Source organism: Zingiber officinale, chromosome 10A (assembly GCF_018446385.1).
Source record: "Zingiber officinale cultivar Zhangliang chromosome 10A, Zo_v1.1, whole genome shotgun sequence".
Taxonomy (NCBI): Eukaryota; Viridiplantae; Streptophyta; class Magnoliopsida; order Zingiberales; family Zingiberaceae; genus Zingiber; species Zingiber officinale.
In genome coordinates this window covers 99,107,755-99,130,026 of record NC_056004.1, presented here as the reverse complement: position 1 = coordinate 99,130,026, position 22,272 = coordinate 99,107,755, and the positions used below count along the sequence as shown (strand labels likewise).

Sequence of the window (22,272 nt, the reverse complement as noted above, 5' to 3'; positions counted from 1 at the left end):
GGTATCGAGCGTGCGGCTCGTACAATATACCTCCGGCCGAACGGTCCGGGGCCTTCGATATCGAGCGTGCGGCTCGTACAATATACCTCCGACCGAACGGTCCGGGGCCTTCGGTATCGAGCGTGCGGCTCGTACAATATACCTTCGGCCGAACGGTCCGGGGCCTTCGATATCGAGCGTGCGGCTCGTACAATATACCTCCGGCCTAACGGTCCGGGGCCTTCGGTATCGAGCGTGCGGCTCGTACAATATACCTCCGGCCGAACGGTCCGGGGCCTTCGATATCGAGCGTGCGGCTCGTACAATATACCTCCGGCCGAACGGTCCGGGGCCTTCGACATCGAGCCTGCGGCTCGGAAAATATACGCCCGGCCGATCGGCTCGGGGTCTTCGACATCGAGACTGCGACTCAGAAAATATACGCCCGGCCGACCGGCACGGGGTCTTCGACATCGAGCCTGCGGCTCGGAAAATATACGCCCGGCCGACCGGCACGGGGTCTTCGACATCGAGCCTGCGGCTCGGAAAATATACGTCCGGCCAACCGGCACGGGGTCTTCGACATCGAGCCTGCGGCTCGGAAAATATACGTCCGGCCAACCGGCACGGGGTCTTCGACATCGAGCCTGCGGCTCGAAAAATATACGCCCTGCCAACCGGCACGGGGTCTTCGACATTGAGCCTGTGGCTCGGAAAATATACGCCCGGCCGATCGGCTCGGGGTCTTCGACATCGAGGAACTAGGGCAAATCGTATAACTGTATTGGAAAAGCTAATGTAAAAAAACTGACCGAGATCATGAGGATGGTAGAATTTTTTTTGGCGTTGTCCATCTTCACGTTCCCGACCAGGTGCGTTCCCACAAACGGCGCCAATTTGATCCTGTCGGGAAGCTGAGAAGACGGACATGCCGGTGTGACGTGTCTGGAAGGTTGACCGCATCCCCATGAGCCGGATGGTGATCTGTCAGCTATGTTGACCAAGTCGTCAGAGGTCCTCCGATCGGCAGTACCTGTATCCAATGACCGAGTTGCCCCGGTCTCTGGTACCTCGGTGCTCGAGGTGAATCCCACAAATATATGAGCAGTCGAATACAAATAACAAAATAGTGAAATAAATATAGGAAAGGTACGATGACGTACCCTGGCCCCGGAGGGGCGCCCTCGGATGGATGGATGAGCTGGTCACGTAGATAATCGAATCGTAGCGGCCCGGAACAATACAACGGCTCACAGGCCGGTATATGACGGTGGCTCGCAGGCTAGATGATACAAACAACTCACAAACAAGATAACAATATAAATAGCGAAACACAACACGACTCTATGGCCAAAACCCCATCTCAGCTCGGAGATCGGAGCGAACAAACAATGCGCAGGCGGCAGCTGCCCTAAGGATACCGACGTCCACTAAAGACAGCGGTTGTGATCGCAGGGGGGAGGCAGTGGTAGCTGCCGGCGGGTGACGACGGCTGCCCGGAGGTGCTGGTGGCTATATCTGCAGCCGCTGGAAGTGCAGGCGAACGCTGGCGTGAGAGAGTGGCCGCGGCAGCAGTGGCTTGAGGCGACCCTGGTCGCTGGGGACAAAACCTGAGGCGGCGCTGATCAAGCTCTGAGGTGATACCAGCGTGGAGAAGACACATCAGCCCCCTTTCTGTGCTTGGCGGCGGCCCAGACCGAAAAACCCAAGTCCTCTCCCCTTGGGTTCCACTTAGCTACAGAAGGGGAAGCCTCCGCTGGCTGCCGGTGTCGATCTGACCGGCGACGACATAAACATGGAGGAAGAAGTAAAGGGAGACGCTGTGGCCGGTGTCGCGAGAAGGAAAAGAGCAGTAGTGGTGAATCCGCCCCACGGTGGCGTCACGAGGGGGAGAGGAGAAGAGGTATCAGCCGGCGGCCGGCGTAAGCTCCGGCGAGGAGCGGAGGATGGAGGAAGAAAGCCTTCTTCCTCCTGGCGGCGGTCTCACGCACCAAGAAAAAACCCCCTCTCTTGCTCGGGTGAACCCTGCCACCTTTAAAGTCAAAACCTATTTAATGTAAAATATCCAAAATACCCTCTTCTCTTTACCGCATCACTTTCATTGATGACTTCACAAGAAAGGTATTGATTAAATTTTTCAAAGAAAAGTCACAAGCATTTCAAGCTTTTAAAGATTTTAAAGGTGAAGTTGAGAATTATACTACTGGGCTTCGTATCAAAACTTTAAGAACTGATCGTGGTGGCGAATATATTTCAAATGAAGCTGAGAAATAGTTAGAGAACATGGTATAAGACATGAGTTGACAGCTCATTTTATACCACAACAAAATGGTGTAAGTGAAAGGGAAAATAGAATTATTGTTGAAAGTATAAAATGCATGCTCAAAAAAAAAAATTTACAAAATGAATTTTGGGCAGAATCTGATTTATGTTTTTTTTACTTTTTTTTTTATTTTTTTTAAAAGTTTTTTATTTTATTTTTATATTTTTTATTGTTTTTCTTTATATATATTTTTTATTATATTTTTTTTCTTATTAGAGGATATTTTGAATAAAAATTTTTGTTAACCCCGAAATCAATAAAAATCTCAACTTTTCGAGGTTTTTCGATTTCTGATTGTATTCCCCTTTTGTTGACGTATCGGACATAAAATATTACTCGAAAATTATCGATTATTTAAATCAAAATTTTTTTTATTGATAATCTTGAATGAATAATTAATGTTATCAAAGATAACCCGAACAAAATGCACTCATAAAATTATTCTCCGACACGGGAAAAGCTGATAAAATTCTCTCAATATGCACTGTACTATTCCTGAAAAAGCTGTAAATAAATGCTTTTTACAATAAATATAGCAGCATTACCTATATATTTATAATATTCTGGAGCAATGGATGCCCAATATCTCATCCCTGTTTAGTGTCAGACTCTGATTTCTTTTTTTTTTAAAAAAAAACTTACCGTTGGTTGTGGTTGTGGTTGTGGTTGTGGTTCAGTCCTCTAGCTATATATATATAAACTAATATAATTTGAAGTAGGTAAATCCAAAGAGGATTAAAAAAAAAAAAACAAAGGCTTAATGTGTATCTGATATAATCAATCAAATCTTAGATGGCTCACAGCAGAGACAAGGCAGAAGGCTTTATCGCAAGAAATTTGGGAGTTCATATATATCATACGAGCTAACTCACAAGAAAAAGCAGTAGATATTTATTTTTATAATATTTTCTTTTTCCTCTCAATTTATTTATTTTATACATGTTTACTTCATGCTCATAAAACTGTATATTCTACAGATGCACATGGATACTGCAGCTAGCTAGCTAGTTACGCGGCCATGAGCTGGAGAGTGCAAATGATTGACGATAGGACAGCAACCCATAAGCCATGCATATTCATAAGGATTTTGATCGAGAGAAACTAACTTACATTCAGAAGGCCAAAAAGAAAATATAAAACTCGTTGCATGATTGCAGTCGAAGCAAAAGCTGAGTGTTTGGCCACGTTGCAGTGGCTTGCTCTGTACTGAACCTGCTTCGACCACTGTGGACTAACAGTGATGGACACTGGGACAACTCCTCCAAGAGAGGTAGCTAGCTGCAGCATGCAGATGATGCAGATGCAGATGCAGATGACAACTCAGGGAATCGGATTCAAATATAATGGAAGGAAACGCACCGGTTTGGTTGCATGCATGGAGATAATTCACATCACTCACCTCACTGCACTGCACTTATGAGAAGCAACTTGGTAAATTAAGTTAGTTAGTCATAAGAAACGCTGGGATTGAAGCTCGCTTAGCTTCATTGTGCTCTTTGAGAGAGACAAAAAGTGGTCAGTCAGGATTCCTCGTTCATCATGTTTTTTTTTTCATATAAATTAAAAAATAATAATAATATTGCGGATGACTTGACGGGAATCCCAAAATTTTTTAGTCAGCGTGACTTTTGTCAGCCGCAGTTGACAAATCCAAGAACACTAAGAAATATAACCGCAAATGGCGATTTAGGTCAAAGATACTGCGACTCGTAGCAGTGCATCGACAAGGGAACGTGCCGACGCAGGAAACAATTTTATTTATCATTTTGTTGTTTAGTATTTATTTTGAACAATCATATATGTTATGTTTTTAAATACTATGGAAAATAGACACAATTCGATCGATCGGTATAGGTAGATGGACCCACTGATCCTCTTGTGGGCCCCGCTGCCGCTGTTGAATTATGTTGGGACACTAACTACTGACGGTAGTGAAAGGATCGAATTTACCTAGAAAGTATGTATTATATTAATCTCTTTTATTAATATACTTTATTTATAATTCTCATATTATATATATATATATATATATATATATATATATAAAGTTTACGCGACTATGCACGTATAGAATATCACTCATTTTTTTTTAATTTTTGAATTAAAAAAATAAATAAAATATTTTTTGTAAATTTTATTTCTACAATTCAGACTTTGGGTTATAATTTTTAAGTTATTTTTTTTTAGATTTTATCTATAGGGTTCAGGCTTTCCAATTATATTATAGTGTTTGGTTTTAAAAAAAATAAAATAAAATAAATTTAAGTATTTATTGAGTATTGTAATATGTTGAGGGGGATATATTAATGTATTAAAAATTTATATAAAGAATTGCTTATTTTTTAATAAATAAAATATTTTTTTTAAATTTTATTTCTAGGGTTCAGGTTTTGGATTATAGTTTTTAAGTTATTTTTTTTTAGATTTTATCTATAGGGTTCAGTCTTACCAATTAAATTATAGTGTTTGGTTTTAAAAAAAATTAAAATAAAATAAATTTAAGTATTTATTGAGTATTGTAATATGTTGATGGGATATATTAATGTATTAGAAATTTATATAAAGAAATATTTATTTTTTTAATTAATTTTTTAATTTAAAATATTAAAAAAATAAAAAAACTGATTGATATCCTCTGCACTCGCCGCACCTATATATATATATATATATATATATATATATATATATATATATATATATATATATATATATATATATATATATATATATATATATATATCAGCTCATTATCCATGTTAATACTGGGATATATAGTACAGGAATTCTGACTTTTAATAACGCATTTTAATGTCATCATATGTATATAAAATGCATCGTAGAACAATTTATGATGCAAACACGCGTCACCGATATGCATCGTAATTAGTTCGTATGTAAATGTCAATATGATCTTTGATGACACATTAAGATACGCGTCGCCAAAGGTTACAATATTCGCGACGCAAGTATTGGCAACATCTTCTTTTATTGCGTCGCCAAATGATGTTGCAAAAGGCGATATCATTTTAATTGCAACACTAATATTGGCGAAGCCTTCTTTATGCGTCGCCAAAAGGTTCTAACATGTCGCGACACATTTCATGCATCACGAAATGTATTTTTGCTATATTTTTTCTTTAATTATTTGTGACACATTCTATGTATTACAAAATATATTGCTCATTCAGTGACAACTTTATAATGTGTCTAAAATGCATAACAAAAGTACAATTTACTACTAATTAGTCAAATATTTTTAAAACATGAAGACAACTAGTCAAATATTATCCAAAAGAACATAAGTAGCAAAATACACATTACATAATGTTGCAAAACAAAAAAATTACATAGTTGATGATGGGGGCGGGGGAGGTGGTGGAGGAGATCGAATTAAAGAGCATGTCGGTGGAGCTTGAAATGAGAAGCCAAGAATGACCTGTTGAAGTTGGTGCAATAATGCTTCAAATCTTTGATGTTGCTCACATATTGTCAGATTTTGTTCATCGATCGTTTTTTGCATAGTTGCAAATTTTTCATAATCATCATGATATTTTGAACTGATGTTTGTGGCTCTAGAACCACCCACTACAGATAGTTTAGGTAATGGACCTAAACCCTTCACGTAATGAGACCGTGAGTCTAAGACTTGCGTGATGATATCGACATCCTTTGGTTGACACACATTATCAACAGTAGAGGTGAATACTTCACTTTCTGATTGAGACAATCGAAGATCTACCATTTCAGCCTAAAAAAAATATTAGTATGCAAAATAATGGATTAATGAATTTAATTTTTATGAATAAATATATCAATAATATGCCAACAATTATAAACAAATTAATCATCAAATAAACAAATAAATAACCAAATGATATTTGAATTTACATTAATTTGATGAAGCAGAAGGAATTATGTGAAGTTCGTATCAACTATATATGCAGAGAAAACAATCAAAATACAATTAGATCAAGTAGCAACTATTTGTTGGGATTTTCGGACCGCAAACATCACTTTTTCACGTTGCGAAAACCCCGATTCCTATGCCACCGGATCCGTGCGAAGTAAAATAATTTCGTAAAATTTCGAGTACGAGTTTCTAACCCCTAGATCTACACTAGATTTACATGTTAAGAGATTTACCCTTGATGCAATGCCCTTCGCAATCCCGCTCGTCCAAAGGTTCGCCGGATCTCGAGATTGTCAAGTGTACGATCCTCTATGAGTATCCATACGAACAAACTAGGTGGAGAAGACCAAACAAAGGTGTGCTAGCACCTTAGGTTGTTCGACCAAGGAGGAGGAGAGGGAGAGGAGAATGAGAGCAAGGAAGAAGATGAGAGTTACTTTGCTTGAATGAAAATTAATCCATCCATTCAACCATAAGTGGTCGGCCACTATTGGAGTTGTAATCTCCATTCTCATTTAATGTGGTCATTAAAGAGGAGATTTGTAACCTCCATAAGGTGGCACGCACATGTGCTAAACATGATGATGTGTAACACCATTATTGGTCACTTAATGCCAACTCACAAATGAGGTGGCAAATGGTCAAGTCAAACTTGACCTTTCATCTTCCTTCTCAAGTCAAGTCAAACTTGACCAAATCTCTCTCATGGTTGATCTAATCTAACCATTTGATTCAAACCAACTTAATATAATGAATCTAATTCATTTAATTAAATTGATTCAATGAGTCATAATCTAAATTAGACTCATTGAACACATGAATCAACTTGAGTCCAACTCAATTAGTTCAATTAGGATTACTCTTAATCTAATTTGATTCATCACATGAATCTAATCCTCTTGGTTCATCATATGAACCTAATCTCCATCTGATTATTGTGTGTGACCCTATAGGTTCTTGTAACGTTGGCAATGCTCCTAAACTCATTTAGAAGCATAAGTAATGAGCGGTATCTAGCAATACATCATTACTACCCAAGTTACAAGAATGTTGAGATCCAACATCACCTTGTGACTACTAATTGTGACTCTTCACAATATATGACATTGTCCTTCTATCCTAGACATCTAGATCGATCAATGTGAGACATAGACCGTGTCATCTTCTAATCAATCTAAATCTTGAATCCCAAGTAGACTCACTCGATCAAATGAGCTCAATATCTTATATTGACTCATTTGGGCATGACCATGCACTTAGTGGTCTCACTCTATCAAGAATATCAATGTCACTCCCGTCATATAGGAGGGATATATCCCATCTACATCACTCACATCCCTCTGCATAATTTGTTACATACCCAGTAATCGCCTTTATAGTCCACCCAGTTACGGGTGACGTTTGACGAAGCCAAAGTACATAACTCCTTATGTAGGGATCCATGGTATTTCAGGTCCAAGGGCTAATAATCATACTAATAGCCACATGAGAAAGTATATGACACTCATATAACGATCCATGATACTTTCTCATGGCGGGTCATTCAGTATACATTCTCCAATGCATACTCATGTGTCAACTTGATATCTCTATATCCATGACTTGTGAGATCAAGTCATCGAGTTGACCTACATGCTAGTCTTATTGCATTAACATTGTCCCTGAATGTTAATACTCGACTATGAATGATTAAGAGTAGTGTTCCTTATATCATCTCACTATCGATTCAACCAATCGATTGATATAGGTAAGAACCTTTTACTTAAGGACGCTATTATACTTAGTTTATTTGACACAAATACAAGTAAGCATAATAACCAAAAAATCAAATGCCTTTATATATAAGAATATGATACAATGAGTCCATACAACAATCATCAAATGATTGACTCTATGGCTCTAACTAACACTATTATGTATAAATATTCATTAAACAAAATTCTTAAAACAAAACATTAAGAAACATGCAAGTAATAGAAACATTCGAACACCTATTACATAATTAGCTAGGTATAGAAAGTCTTACCCAATTCTATGTTAACAATAGAATTTATAAATTGTTGGTCAAAATTTAGAGGGTGGGGGCCACCATCAACCCCCCTATGCTCTCATCTGCTCAAGGGGCTATGAATGTTAACAATCAAATAGGTTTAGTCATTCTAATGTAAGCGTGGTGTGTGGTGAAGGAATGCCTTATATATTCTTATTTTATCCCTTTTGAAGGATGCCTTGCATTGTCTCAAAGTGTAGTTAAAGATTATTATTATCCATCAACTTCTCTTATTCTACAATACTATATATGTACATAGTTAAAGATATATGAAAGGTTTGCTTGAATATGTAACTTTCAACAACAAAATTCTTCAAATAAAATTTGCTCAGTACTAACTGTCGATTTAAGTGACCATGCATGAAGTTTGTGATGAGGAACAATTGCAGTGCTCTCTTTCTTTTCCTAGCTCTCTGCATTGGGTAAATAAGTCCAAAGTACTTTGAATGACAAACATCCAATTTATATGGCACACTGAGAAAAGCTTACATGTTTTCAATGCTCACCATTGATAAAATAGTAAAAGATATTTATATGTTTTTGTGCAACCCAATCATTCTTCCATTGTCCTCCTTTGTGAAAAAATTTCTCGAAGGTGTCAATCACACTCGGAAGCTCTCCTGCCATAGGATCAGCCTTAAAAAATGAAACAATTTATTATCATATAAATTGTGATAAGAAATTTTACTTTCAAATAAAACTTCCAACTTTGTGATAATGTTGAACTAAAGTCTTCGATCCATGGACGCCTTCAAGTGGCCTATTAAACCGATTAATAGTATTCTTTTTAGATATTTCTTATAAAAAAAAGATAATATTAGTGTAAGGAACAATAAAAAAATATTTATCAACTAATTTAATTATTACTAACCATTTATTTTTTTGCCAAAATAATCACAAAGAAAATCTCAATCATCTTAGCTTACTCCCTTGTACAACTTCCTCTTTGGTGCATCTTTATTGCCAAATCCCCCAAGTTGCTTCCAATGTCTCCTCATCTTACACCTTCCTTCTTGAATAGCTCTCATGGCAAACCGCTCTACCTCTGTCACCAAGTTCGTCTTTTCATATTCAAATTTGTTCTGCCAAAAAAAACTCATAAATACATAAATTATTATATAATAAGAACATAATACATTAAAGAACATAATGTAATTTCCCAATCTTACATCAAGATCAAATATAAGTTATTTTTTTGACCAAAGAGACATCCTCCTAACCCGTAATACGAGGAGATATTGTGTCTTGAACTATTTGAGCTATCAAGTTATTAAACCATTTTCCATTTTCTCTAAGACTACCTCCAGTATGCTCTTCAAATTCAACCTTCAATTTATCTTTTTTTACCTTTTCAATGTCTTCTCAAGAACTCTACTACAAGATTGTTGTCTCTATATCATTTGTCTACCTCTTTCATCACCTCTTGATCCACCCTCATTAGCACCTGAACTACTACCATCCAAACTAGACATCCTGTAAAAAAAATAAAATTAATAACATGAATAAATGAATGAAATCATAAATCATGAATAAATGGACTATATATATACAACATGAATAGAATAAACAAACATTAATTCATATAAATATATTTCTTACTTCTTCTGAAGTTGTGCCATTAGTTTCAATGTCAATACTATCATCATCGTCAATTTCAACAGTACCATCATCTTCTTCATCATATTCTTCTAATGTGTCATTTTTAAAGTCGTCGTCATCAACTACAAAATCACCTATATTTTGCTGCAAATGATCGATATTGATAACCTCGGTTGGTTCGATATCATCACGATAGAAGCTGACATTCTCTAACTCTAGTAACTCTACCACTAATTGCAATGGTTGTGAATTAAGTTCTTGCACTACATGAGCATCAATACTTGCCTCCAACAATTTAAGATCACTCACGTTCAATGTCTTGGCAAATATTTGTTGAATGAAATTACACAACTCAATAATAGTTTCACGAACCTCTTTGTTCAAGAATGACCTGATTCCTACCGGCAATAAACGCTGGAGCAAAACATGACAGTCATGAGACTTAAGTCTCAAAATTTTACTAGTGGCCTCATTGACATTTTTTGCTAAGTTGGCGGCAAAATCATCCGGAAACTTCATTGATTTGATAAATTGACAAAATAATCTTCTCTCTTGAGAACTTAATGTATATGTTGTTGGTGGCGTCTTCATTTATTTCCATCTTTATAGAGATGCAACTCTTTCCTGATCCCCATGTCTTGAAGATCTAGTCTCACATTTTCTGTGTCTTTTGATTTTCCTTCTATATTCAACAACGTACTGAGAACATTATCACTTACATTCTTATCGATGTGCATTACATCTAAGTTATGCCGAAGTGGCAAGTGTTGCCAATATTCAAGCTGAAACAATATGCTCTTTTTCGACCAATTAAGTTCGATGGGAGAACGCTTGCGCTTTATACCTCCATATTGCTTATGTTTTACCGGAATACCAACATGCACATATTCTAACTGATCAGCTAAGATTTCTTCAGCAGTTATTTCACTAGGAGGAGATCTCCTTTCCATCTGACCATCAAATTGTTTGCTTCGCCTCATTGGATCATTTAGAGGAAGAAAACGTCTATGCCCAATATAGGCTATCATACTCCTTATGCCTTTTGAAGGAGTTCCTTCATTACAAGTTGGACATGCTTTATACCTTTTTGTACTCCATCCAAACATTAAAGCATATGCAGTGAAATCATTGATGGTCCACAAAACTGCTGCATGCATTAAGAAATTATCACTAGTCACTGCATCTCGAGTATTCACACCTTCCCACAATTTTTTTAACTCCTCTATAAGTGGCTGAAGGAATACATCCATGTCTTTTCCAGGAGATGTCGGTCCAGGTATTAATACACACAATATCATGTTTTCAGACTTCATACACTTCCAAGGTGGCATGTTATATGGAACAACTATAACAGACCACATACTGTAAGCAGTGTTCATGCTACCAAATGGATTAAAACTGTCTGTTGCCAAACCAAGACGCACATTTCTAAGATCCATGCCAAATACTGGAAATTTATCATCGAATATCTTCCAAGTAGAACCATTTGCTAGGTGTCTTAAAATACCATTCTCTTTTGGTCGCTCAACATCATGTCATCTCATATCTTTTGCGGTATGCCTAGAATTATACAAACGCTTTAATCTAGGAGTTAGGGGAAAGTATCGCATCACCTTTTTTGGTACCTTTTTTCCTTTTGTATTTTTGTCAACCCATATACTCGAGCCACATATAGGATAATTCTCAAACCCAACATTTTCTTTCCAGAAAAGAGCACAATCGTGTTCACAGACATGGATTGACTCATACCCTAGTCCCAATTCACGAAACTTTCTCTTTGTCTCATGGTGTGAGTTGGGTATATTGCTTGAGGGAATGCTTACTTCATTAACTTAAGTAACATATCAAAAGACTTGTTACTCCACTTGTTGAGTACTTTCACATGCATTAATTTTATCAAGAAATTAAGTGTCGAGAAATTTATACATCCCGGATATAGTTCTTTCTCAATTTCCTCCAACGTATCATCGAAATTCTCAGTTTGGAAACATTCTTGTTGAATAGGCTCACTAGATTCTCCAATCTCTACTGGTCCCGTCAAATCAGCTAGAACATTTGTCATTTCATCTGGGGCATCAGTATCAGATAAAACTTCATGCTCTATTGGTAGATGTTCGTATTGCTCACCATGGTAATCCCACACTTTGTATGACTGTTGTATGCCATATCGTACTAGGTGTATCTCTACTAAGCCCGGTGGATGTAGCCGATGATTCAAACAATTATTATATGGACATCTTATTTTCCTCTCTTCATTGGTGTTCTTGACATCACATGTACAAACATCCAAACACCATTTTTATATTCACCAGAGATTTGATTCATTAAATTCATCCAACTTTTGTCAATTGTCATTTTGTGAAAACTAGAGCCAATTCAAAATATATAGAACAATTGAAAAATGTTAAGATGCAAGTAACATCTAATCTGTACACAAGCGGAAGAGCATTTAATAGAAATTTCAGTAGAAAAATTAATATGCGAGACTAAGCAAGGCGGGTAATTGTAGAGAACATCATAAATATTATCCAACTTAAAACATAAATTGCCAAGAGAAAAGAGAGAGTGACAATTTAAGTATGATGACATGACATAGATTTAGTTAACTAATTTTAAACTACTTTCTTAGTTGTTTCATAAATACCTATTTAAGTATAACACTAATTTGTCAAACATGGATCAAATGATAAAGTATGACTTATGTTACACGAACAATCGCAAAACCAATATGCGAGATTAAGCAAGGCTGGTAATTGTAGAAACTGCCATACATATTAGCGAGGCTGGAAAACTAACGGTGGCAGCGGTTATGGCCAAGGAGGTGGTAGCAAGTCACTGTAATTTGGTCGCACGCTGCCAAAGAGGCCATAGGTCGCTCGTCGCTAAAGAGGTCAATGGTCGCGTTCATCTACGACCAAGGAGACGACAGCAAGTCGTTACGATTTGGTCATGTGCCGCCAAAAGGCTACTGGTTGTGCACGTCTATGGCTGATAATAAGGGCGTGCAATAATACAGTATAAGGATAAACCAAGAATTATCTGTTGAGAGAGAGAAGGATATCCTTAGGGAGCAAGATGCACAGGAGAGAAGAAATCGGCAATTGCGAGAATGCACAAAAGAAGAAATCGGCAACGGCGAGAATGCACGCATGAAGAAATGCATAAACGAACAAGAGAAAAGGGTTTTAATGTATTAAAATAAAATAAACTAAGAATTATTTAATAAATTTCTTTTTGATTTGTTTTGATTTATAATTTTGTTATAAGGAATACGAATGGTTAATTTAATAAAAATAATTAAAATATTAATTATTTAATAAATTTCTTTCTAATTTCTTTTCAAATATTATTTATTTTAATTTATATTTTGTTAAACAAGAGAAGCCGTCTCACATAGAGAATAGAATTTTAATTTATTAAAATAAAATAAAATAAAATAAGAATTATTTAATAAATTCCTTTCTAATTTTAATTTCGTATAAGATTTGTTCACATATTGGGAAAATTTTTAATTTTGGATTTTATTTTAGTGACGCTTAATGTCTCTACGTCGCCAAATGATCATAATTTAAGGTGAGAAAAATTCCCGCTACTATTAGTGATGTTGAGTGCAGAATGCGTCGCCAAAGTATCACATTTGGTGACGTGTTTTCTGTGTTGTGTCGTCAAATGATTCAGGGAAAATTTGCGCTATCTTTTAGCGACGTGGAGTGATGTGCGTGTGCCTTCATTTGACGACACATATTGTTTAACGCGTTGCTAAATGATACAAAATAAATGTGAGAAAATTCCCTCCTAATGTTCTATCTTTTAGCGAAGCGAAACATTACAAGTGTAGCTAAAAGGTCACATTTTACGACGTTAACTATGCTATGCGTCACTAAAAATCAGAATTCTTGTAGTATATATAATAACATACATCCACGTTAGTTTGTAATATCATTTAACTTTACCCCACCATGCGACTATGGTCTGTGTACCTACATGTACCTCCCTCCATATCCGTAAAATCGGTACTAGGGGACCGCTAAGGTAGCGGATCTATATTTTTTTTTGTAATATCATTTAACGATATATTTGTAGGAATTTTTTCTCCAAATAAAATGCGCAATTAAGGAATGCTGGGTGATCCTATCTGAGGCATGCGGAGATAACACGTTGGTACGGTGGACAGACGATTGATTGTCAGAAGACTTTTCTCTCCTTAAAATAGCTTCTAGCTCCTTCGATCTTGTGCACTAGAAGATGAGCCAAAAAAATGTCAGCACCTAAAAACCAGGGGGAGTTTCTAGCGAAGGTCCTCCGACGCTCAAGTCAGTCTCGATCCGAACAAGTAGATGAAGAATAGTAAGAATGTATTCGCGAAAGTGGAATTGCATATGTCAATGAGCGTACTTTCATCACAAAGAGAACTCTTTTTTTATATATCACCTCACATAACTTTCACGATCATAAGGTGACAAAATGTGTCAGAGTTTGTTAAACAATTTCATTATAATTATCCCAAGAATCTTTATCTTATCCACATGTATACTTTTTTTTATCGTTTATCACTTCTGTTATTGCTAAAATTGTCAAAGAATTATTGCTAAAATTGTCAAAGAAATATGTTATTATTATTGGTCTGCACACGATGATCCTTGAAGAAGTTTATGAGATAAACCCCAATGACTCCCCAGGTGAACCCCACTGATCCCCTTGAGTCATGTTAAGATATTGTTGGGACATTACCTCTATAGAGAGGGTGTACACGTTATGTCTCCTATATTAACACACTTTACCTGTTTATTTTTTATATTTAAAATTTGTTTTTATATATATAAAATCAGCTTATTAATTAATAGTGTTAATATTTGGATATAATATTTTTAATATTTTTTTTCTCTAAATGAAACGTAAAATACTCACTGTAAACTTCCATAAAGTTAATTATTTTTTATAATATCATTTAAGTAGTATTAACACCGTGGATGCTCTAAAATTGAATGATATGGACAATTAGTGCCTTTTATTATTCCTCCTTTTCCGTTTAATTAATTGATCCATCGAATAAATTATTTGCTTGCTCTGTTCAAAAACACTGCTTTCTTTCCTCTTCTTCAAATTGGTTGGTCGAGTGGAGGAGGAGTGAAAGGCAAAGCAAGGCGACTTTTTTACCCTTTGTTTCACTCTTTACTGGGAAAAGGAATGGAAGGCGGAGGAGGGCAGCGGCGAGTGGAAGCGGAGAGTTCCTCCTCTTCCGTTGCTTCTGCCAGATTCGATCCCTCGCAGAGCAGCTACGATTTGGGCGAAGAAGAGAGCAAGGTGGAGGAGAACGACGACGAAGTCGACGGAGACGAGGAAACCGCCACCGCCGACGATGGGTTCGTTCCCTCGCCGCTGATCCCCCTCAAGGATCAGCTTGACAAGGACAAGGTTTGATTTTTTTTTTTTTTTTAGCTTTCTAGGGCAATTTGAGATCCATTGTCTACAAAGGTGCGATTTTCCGTTTGATTCCTTAATCCCCCGACTTTCGTGTGGCCACCGATCAAATCTATCGGGCATCAAACTCGTGTTGTTGGAAGCTCTACTTGGTTGCTTGAGTGTTAATCGCACTTTGTCTCTCTATAATGGGATTTCTCCTGGCATTTGGCATTGTCGGTAACCTATGGCTTGGCTTTACTATGTCTATGCTGTGGTCCATAACATTGGGGCTGGGACTGTTTTGTCATAACCCATCACCATTCTTGTTTTTACACTAAGTTTGATTGTTAATTATTTGGGAAATTAGCACTGAAAATTTCAACAAGCAAGCATTTAAAAACAATCAACCCATGCTACCGTAAAATTGCGTTGCCAAGAACTAGGAAAATTAGTGCCACGCATGTAATGTAATAGAGTTTGTCTATGTTGTGTTAACTAGATAGTGCGCCTTACTGTCTGAGAAACTTTTATCATCGCAATTTGGCTTGTATGGAATGTGATCCTCTTTCTGTGTTTTTCCTGATGCAATATAAACTACTTAGTGGATAATAATATTGGTACATTTGGTTCTCCAAAAGTATTCTCCTAGCTAGTATGTTCTGCCGGAAGAGTTGCTGTACACAATGGTACAAGGATTTGTGTCAAAGGAGGAAGCTATCTGTTCATATATGCAAGATTTCGTAGATTCATGGTGACCAATGTGTGTTGGAAAGTTCAGAACTAGGGGATCGGAGTGCTTCTTGTTTGATGATTGGAAAGAAAAAAAAATTGAGGCTTCTCTCCTCTCACATTGTTGCACTGCTAATTTGTAATGGAAGCCATGTGTCAAGGGGATTTCTTGGCTGGACGTTCCTGCAAAGCTGAAATGATGAACTTGTTTAAATGGAGGAAGAAGGCTAGTGATATTTAGAGAGCTGTATGACTCCTAGTAACAACTAATATGTCTGCTTAGCCGCTAAACTCGTGTTATGTTTTTTCTTACATTTTTGCCTTTTCAATGTTCCTTTTTTCTAGAGATATACATAATGATTATTTAACCATTCATGCTGCATAGTTTGTCTCAAAGATTCAATGACCAAGTATACGCAGAATAGTTAGTGCTTTATGGCAACTCAATGGAACTTTGTGATGTTCTGACCACAGTTGATGTAATTGGGGGATCTTTAAGTTAAAACCAAAAGCATTGGACATGTAAACAAACGTATATTTGCATTTTGGGCTTTCTGTTATAAGTAGTAAGTTCTTTTTGACATGTATGTAAAGAACAACAAACAAAGACCATCTGCCAATTCCTGTCTGCAGGAAGAATATCTTTGTTAGTTTATGTAAATGTTTTGCCGGAAAAAAGTTATCCAAAATATCAACAAAATCACATTTTTATGTATCTTCCAGGAAGATGAGAGTCTGAGAAGATGGAAGGAAAAACTACTTGGCTGTATGGATGGAAACTTAAATGGTTGTTTTTGTTGTATAAATATATATTTATATTGCTTACAATTTTTTCCTTGTTTTATGGAATGCCATTACTCATACCCTTTTCCTACATCTTTTATCTGCAGGACAAATCGAACCTGAAGTCATATTTCATTCAATAGGAGTCATATCTGAAGGATATTCTGATGCTGTTACCTCCTTACCAATAGCAGAAAACCAAAGCCGTGTACTTTTTACTCTAAAGGAGGGATCAAAATATTGCTTTAAGTTATTATTCAGTGTTAAGCATAATATTGTCTCTGGCCTGACTTACTCAAACATAGTATGGAAGAGAGGGCTTAAAGGTACACTCATCTTATCTGAATCTCCTTTTTGTACATTTTACTGTAAAATATTGTCAAATTGTGTTGTAATCTAACCATATCATTCAGAGACGAAAGCCAATCTGTCTTCTCGGTGAGCAAATGTAAATGTCGTGGTTGCCACATTAATATAATTTGCCAGGAGTAGATTTAAAGTTCGCATCTGAAGTCACTAAACATTTCACATTAATTTCTCTAACTGCTGATCCTTTCACTAATTACTTTTGCACTAAGCAGTCGCTGAAGTTCGTACTGTCAGATTAGTTAGACAATGATATGATACATTAGCTCTTCCGAGTTTCTATAACATCAATAACTATTTGATTTGCTAGTGGATCAAAGCAAGGGAATGCTTGGTACGTTTGCTCCTCAACGTGATCCCTATGAGCATTTGCTTGAGGAAGAAACTACTCCATCTGGGGTGCTCGCTCGAGGAATCTACTCTGCGAAACTCAAGGTACAAGTATCTGAACCGCATTCATACTTTACAAGTTTCTGATCCTTCATCACCCTATTCTTTGTTCCAGTTTGAGGATGATGATAATAGATGTCATTTGGAGCTCGACTATTCCTTTGAAATCAAGAAGCGTTGATAGTGTATTTATCTCGTACGATTAATCATTACGAACTACAATGAACCATGTATGGGGATATCTGACTGCCAATTCATTCCAGGAGAAGATGTTTTAATAGCTGAAATCTGGATTGAGACTCTTTATGCTCGTCGTGTTATGCAGGATTTACTATACTGTAGTGCAGCAGATCACTGTGTCCTAACTTGGCTTGCGGCCTGCTCATCTGTTAGCCGCGATTTCATGACTTGCCCATGAGCTTGTTGGAATTTTTTCTCTCTTTCTTTCCGCTGGTTGAACTTGAAAAAATTATTCTTTCTGCTCTTGAGGTATAATATGATACGGGTTATATTAGATGGGTCGAGTAAGTGAAAGAGGAACGAGTCCAGAAAAATAGGAGGGGTAAAATCATCGGTCGAGCAAAGACCGAATGATTGCCTCTATGTATGCTCGACCGGACAAAATCTGCCTGAGCGTAAAAACATCTAGCCTTATATAATATTCTTAATATATTACCGACCGATTGAAGGTCGAGTAAGCGTTCCCGCGCTCATATAGACTCGATCGGACAAAGTCCGCTTGAGCTTAAATGCATCTAGTTTTATATAATATTCTCAGTATATTACTGGTCGACCGAAGGCCGAGTGAGTGCTTCCGCGTTCATATAGGCTCGATCGGGTAAAGTTCGCCCGAGCATAAAGACATTTAGCCTCATATAATATTCTTAGTATATTATCAGCCGACCGAAAGCTGAGTGAGCGCCTCCGCGCTCATACATGTTCGGTCGGGCAAAGTCCGTCCGAGCGTAAATGTATCTAACCTTATATAATATTCTTAGTATATTACCGGTCGATCGAAGGCCAAGTGAGCGCCCTGCGTTCATACATGCTCGGTCGGTCAAAGTTTGTCCGAGCGTAAAAGACATCCATCCTTATATAATATTCTCAGTATATTACCGGTCGATCGAAGGCCGAGTGAGCGGCCCCGCGCTTGTACATGCTCGATCGGGTAAAGTCCGCCTGAGTATAAAGACATCTAGCCTTATATAATATTCTCAGTATCGTACCGGCCGACCACAGGCCAAGTGAACGTCCCTGCGCTCGTACATGCTTGATCGGGCAAAGTCTGTCCGAGCATAAAGACATCTAGCCTTATATAATATTCTCAGTATTGTATCGGTCGATCACATGTCGAGAAAGCACCCTCGCACTCGTACATGCTCGATCGGACAAAGTCCGTCCGAGTATAAAGGTAGCTAGCTTTATATAATATTCTCTTCATATAACTGGCCGATCATAGGCCGAGAGAGCGCCTCCGCACTCGTACATGATCGATCAGGCAAAGTCCGTCTTAGCATAAATACATCTAACCTTATATAATATTCTCAAAGAAATGTTTTTAGTCTACCAATGGTTGCTCTAGGTTTGATCGATTCGGTTCATTCGAAAGAAATGTTTACACTTTTAGCTTCCCAAAGAAATGCTTGCTCTAGGCTTGTCCGATTCGATTCGATTCGATTCGTTTCAATTGCCTAACATCTTTAGTCTACCAATGGCTCATGCAATTCTTTCTTCTTGAATTTCTAAAATTTCTCTAAGATGAAAAACAACCAAATTGTCTCTAAACCAATCTAAATTGTGTGATCACCAATATCAACAAAATAGTGTTGTTTGACTTTCAATAAGTCAATGAATGGAACAAGTCATGAACAACCTAAAGTATCAAGCATACACACTTTGTACAACCTTAGCATTGTCATTCTTGACCAAAGTAGTTATACGAATCCAAAGTGTACGTGTTTGAGTTTATCTTAAAGTTTTTTTTCGAGGGGGCAAGTTGAATTTTTCCTTCAAAATGCTGATTTTATTCTTACTTTCTCGTATTTCGGTCAATGCCCTTGATCTTTCAAATTAACAACCCAAGAACCATAATAAAAATTGACCCCTCCACGTTCCCCAATATTATTTATTATTAAATTAAATTCTCCAACAAAAAATTGAACAAGTTTTAACTAAACCACGCGGATTGTGCGTCCGAAGGCCAAACCAAATATCATATTTGACCAACGGTCTTTTATTTTAACTTCCGAGTCGTCCTACGTGGCGTTGACCAATTATGTTTCCGGCTATATATAGCGTCCACGTCCGTCTCTTCTCTTACCAAGTCAGTCGCTTATCTTCTCTTCTCTTCTCATGTCGATCGCCTTGGCCATGGCGGCAGCTCCTCCGCGCCACGTCTCGCAGGGCCGCAACGCCCTCCCCAACTCGCCCCTCAATCCAATCACCGCTCGTCACCACCACGCAACCGCAGTCCACGCTAGCATCGCAGCCACGGCTCCTCAGCCCGCTGCCACCCTATCCACGAACGCGCACCTCGCTAACTTGGAGCGCCTCCTCGAGAAGCAGAAGCAGGAAAATCCTCCGGCTGCCTCGGCGCCGGCGAAGATGCAGCCTGATGGCGTCAGCGACCCTCCTTCGTCGTACCGAACCAGCCGCCTGCTGCAGGCTCTCAACCTCACCTCCGCCCTCTTCCCTGCCGGCGGGTTCTCCAATAAGCACGCCGGAGCCGAGGAGGTGTCCCCCAGGAGCTTAACCCGCCTCCGCCGTCTGCTCTCCAATTCCAACCGCGCTTCCCCGCGCGGTAGTATCGCCGGCGGATGGCGCCGCTTCCACGGCGTCGGCGACTGGGAGGGCCTCCTCGACCCCCTCGACGACGACCTCCGCCGCGAGCTCGTGCGCTACGGCGAGTTCGTGCAGGCCACCTACCACGCTTTCCACTCCACCAGCGCGCCGCCGGGTCGCCCCCGCCACGTCCTCCTCCCCGACCGCTCCTATCGCGTCACGCGCAACCTCTTCGCCACCGCCTCCATCGAGCTCCCCCCGTGGATCGACACGGTGGCGCCCTGGGTCATGGCCGCGCACCCCACCAGCTGGATCGGCTACGTTGCCGTCTGTGAGAACGAGCGCGAGATCCGCCGCATGGGCCGCCGAGACATCGTCATCGCCCTCCGCGGCACCTCCACCTGCCTCGAGTGGGCGGAAAACTTCCGCACCGAACTCGTTCCTCTCGAAGAGGCGGAGGCGGAAACAGAGCAGCAGGGAGCGGAAACAGAGGAACAGCGACTCTCGTCGGAAGTGGCGAAGGTGGAATGCGGATTCCGGAGTCTATACAAGACACCGGGGTTGGGAGACAAGCCGAGCCTATCGGCGGCGGTGGTCGAGGAGGTTAAGAAACTAAGGAAGGAGTACGCGGGGGAGGAGCTGAGCATCACAGTGGTGGGGCACAGCCTGGGGGCGGCTCTGGCGGTGCTGGTGGCTGAAGAGGTGGCGGCGCTTGTACCTCCGGAACGCGCCGCCACGGCGGTGTTCACCTTCGGTGGGCCGCGGGTGGGGAACCGAGCATTCGCGGAGCGGGTGGAGAAGCGGGGGGTGAAGGTGCTGAGGGTGGTGAACGCCCACGACTTGGTGCCGCGCGTACCGGCGGCTCCGCTGAGAACTCGGAACGAAGGGTACGCCCACGTGGGGCGGGAGCTGGTGGTGGACAGCCAAAGCTCGCCGTACCTACGCCCGGACGCCGACCTGTCGTGCTGCCACGACTTGGAGGCCTACCTCCACCTCGTCGACGGCTTCAGGGCGGCCGGTGGACCATTCCGGGAGAACGCCAAGCGGAGTCTTGCTCGCCTCCTCAGCCAGCAGGGCGCCAACATCAAGAAGCTGTACCTGAACAAGGCGCAGGAGCTCCGGCTGAAGCAAACCGCCGGAAGCTTCGGCCGATGCAACTCCGGCCAACTGGCAAGCCCTTCCTCCACTTTCTAGTCGTCATCGCCGGAGACAAAAGGAGCCATTTTTGAGTCTCTCATATTGCGCATACAAAATGATAATCTCAATTAGTCTCGTATAATGACTGATTTGATTCCACGAAAATTTCCTACAAGCCACCAAGATAAATCAGACTGTGAATACCTGAGTAATAACCTGAATATCCTACCACATCATCATAACTCCAGAAATACATAACGCGCATAAGAAAGCAAACCCATTTGTTCATATATATTACAATTAGCAAAGATGCAACTTCTTCCCAAGAAGTGAGATATGGATGGCTTTAGAATTTTATAGCTCATTAAACGTTGCAAGAACAAGAATCTGAATTCAATGCACTGAAGGATTTTAAACTAGAGCAATCATGGAGCTCAGCAAAGGAAATAGAGAATTAAGTTCTTAAGGAACTAAAGTCACACTCTAGCAATTATTTTGAGCTAAATGTGTCTGTATATTTGATGCCAAAACGTTTGATAAAAGAATCTTGGCTGGATTGTATTATACAAGATGCCGACCTCACCTAACCTCATAAGATAAGACTTAATTGTTATTGTATCGTATATACAAGATGATGGATGACAACGCAATCTTGATAAGCCTAGGAGAAAAGTGCCAATAGGAGATAACTGTGAGATGAGGTGGAGAAAAGAATGAATTAAAAATCCATTACACTTTTTGACATTATCAATTTCTAATGTCCTCTAAATGTATAATTGATTTGAGGTAGCACTAAAATTTTCATGGGGGTCTCTATTGGTA

The 22,272-nt window shown here is 39.3% G+C and overlaps 2 protein-coding genes across 2 annotated transcripts; both read left to right on the top strand.

Moving 5' to 3' along the window:
* Nucleotides 1-14,908: 14,908 nt before the first annotated feature.
* Nucleotides 14,909-17,812, top strand: LOC122028163 (rho GDP-dissociation inhibitor 1-like). The gene is made up of 5 exons (XM_042587195.1): nucleotides 14,909-15,276; nucleotides 16,717-16,780; nucleotides 16,884-17,102; nucleotides 17,453-17,577; nucleotides 17,648-17,812. The coding sequence occupies exons 1-5, from the start codon at nucleotides 15,049-15,051 to the stop codon at nucleotides 17,711-17,713; spliced, it is 702 nt and encodes a 233-aa protein (XP_042443129.1). The 5' UTR covers nucleotides 14,909-15,048; the 3' UTR covers nucleotides 17,714-17,812.
* Nucleotides 17,813-19,879: 2,067 nt separating this feature from the next.
* On the top strand, nucleotides 19,880-21,955 carry LOC122026102 (phospholipase A1-Ibeta2, chloroplastic-like). Its single transcript, XM_042584745.1, has one exon. The coding sequence runs from the start codon at nucleotides 19,885-19,887 to the stop codon at nucleotides 21,505-21,507; it is 1,623 nt and encodes a 540-aa protein (XP_042440679.1). The 5' UTR covers nucleotides 19,880-19,884; the 3' UTR covers nucleotides 21,508-21,955.
* The last annotated feature ends 317 nt before the right edge of the window (nucleotides 21,956-22,272 follow it).

Bases quoted from the DNA above. Each gene is read 5' to 3' on its own strand.
- LOC122026102 (XM_042584745.1), top strand. From the start codon at position 19,885: ATGTCGATCGCCTTGGCCATGGCGGCAGCTCCTCCGCGCCACGTCTCG.
- LOC122028163 (XM_042587195.1), top strand. From the start codon at position 15,049: ATGGAAGGCGGAGGAGGGCAGCGGCGAGTGGAAGCGGAGAGTTCCTCC. The intron at 15,277-16,716 runs GTTTGATTTTTT...TGTATCTTCCAG, and splicing joins ATCAGCTTGACAAGGACAAG to GAAGATGAGAGTCTGAGAAG. The intron at 17,578-17,647 runs GTACAAGTATCT...TCTTTGTTCCAG, and splicing joins TCTACTCTGCGAAACTCAAG to TTTGAGGATGATGATAATAG.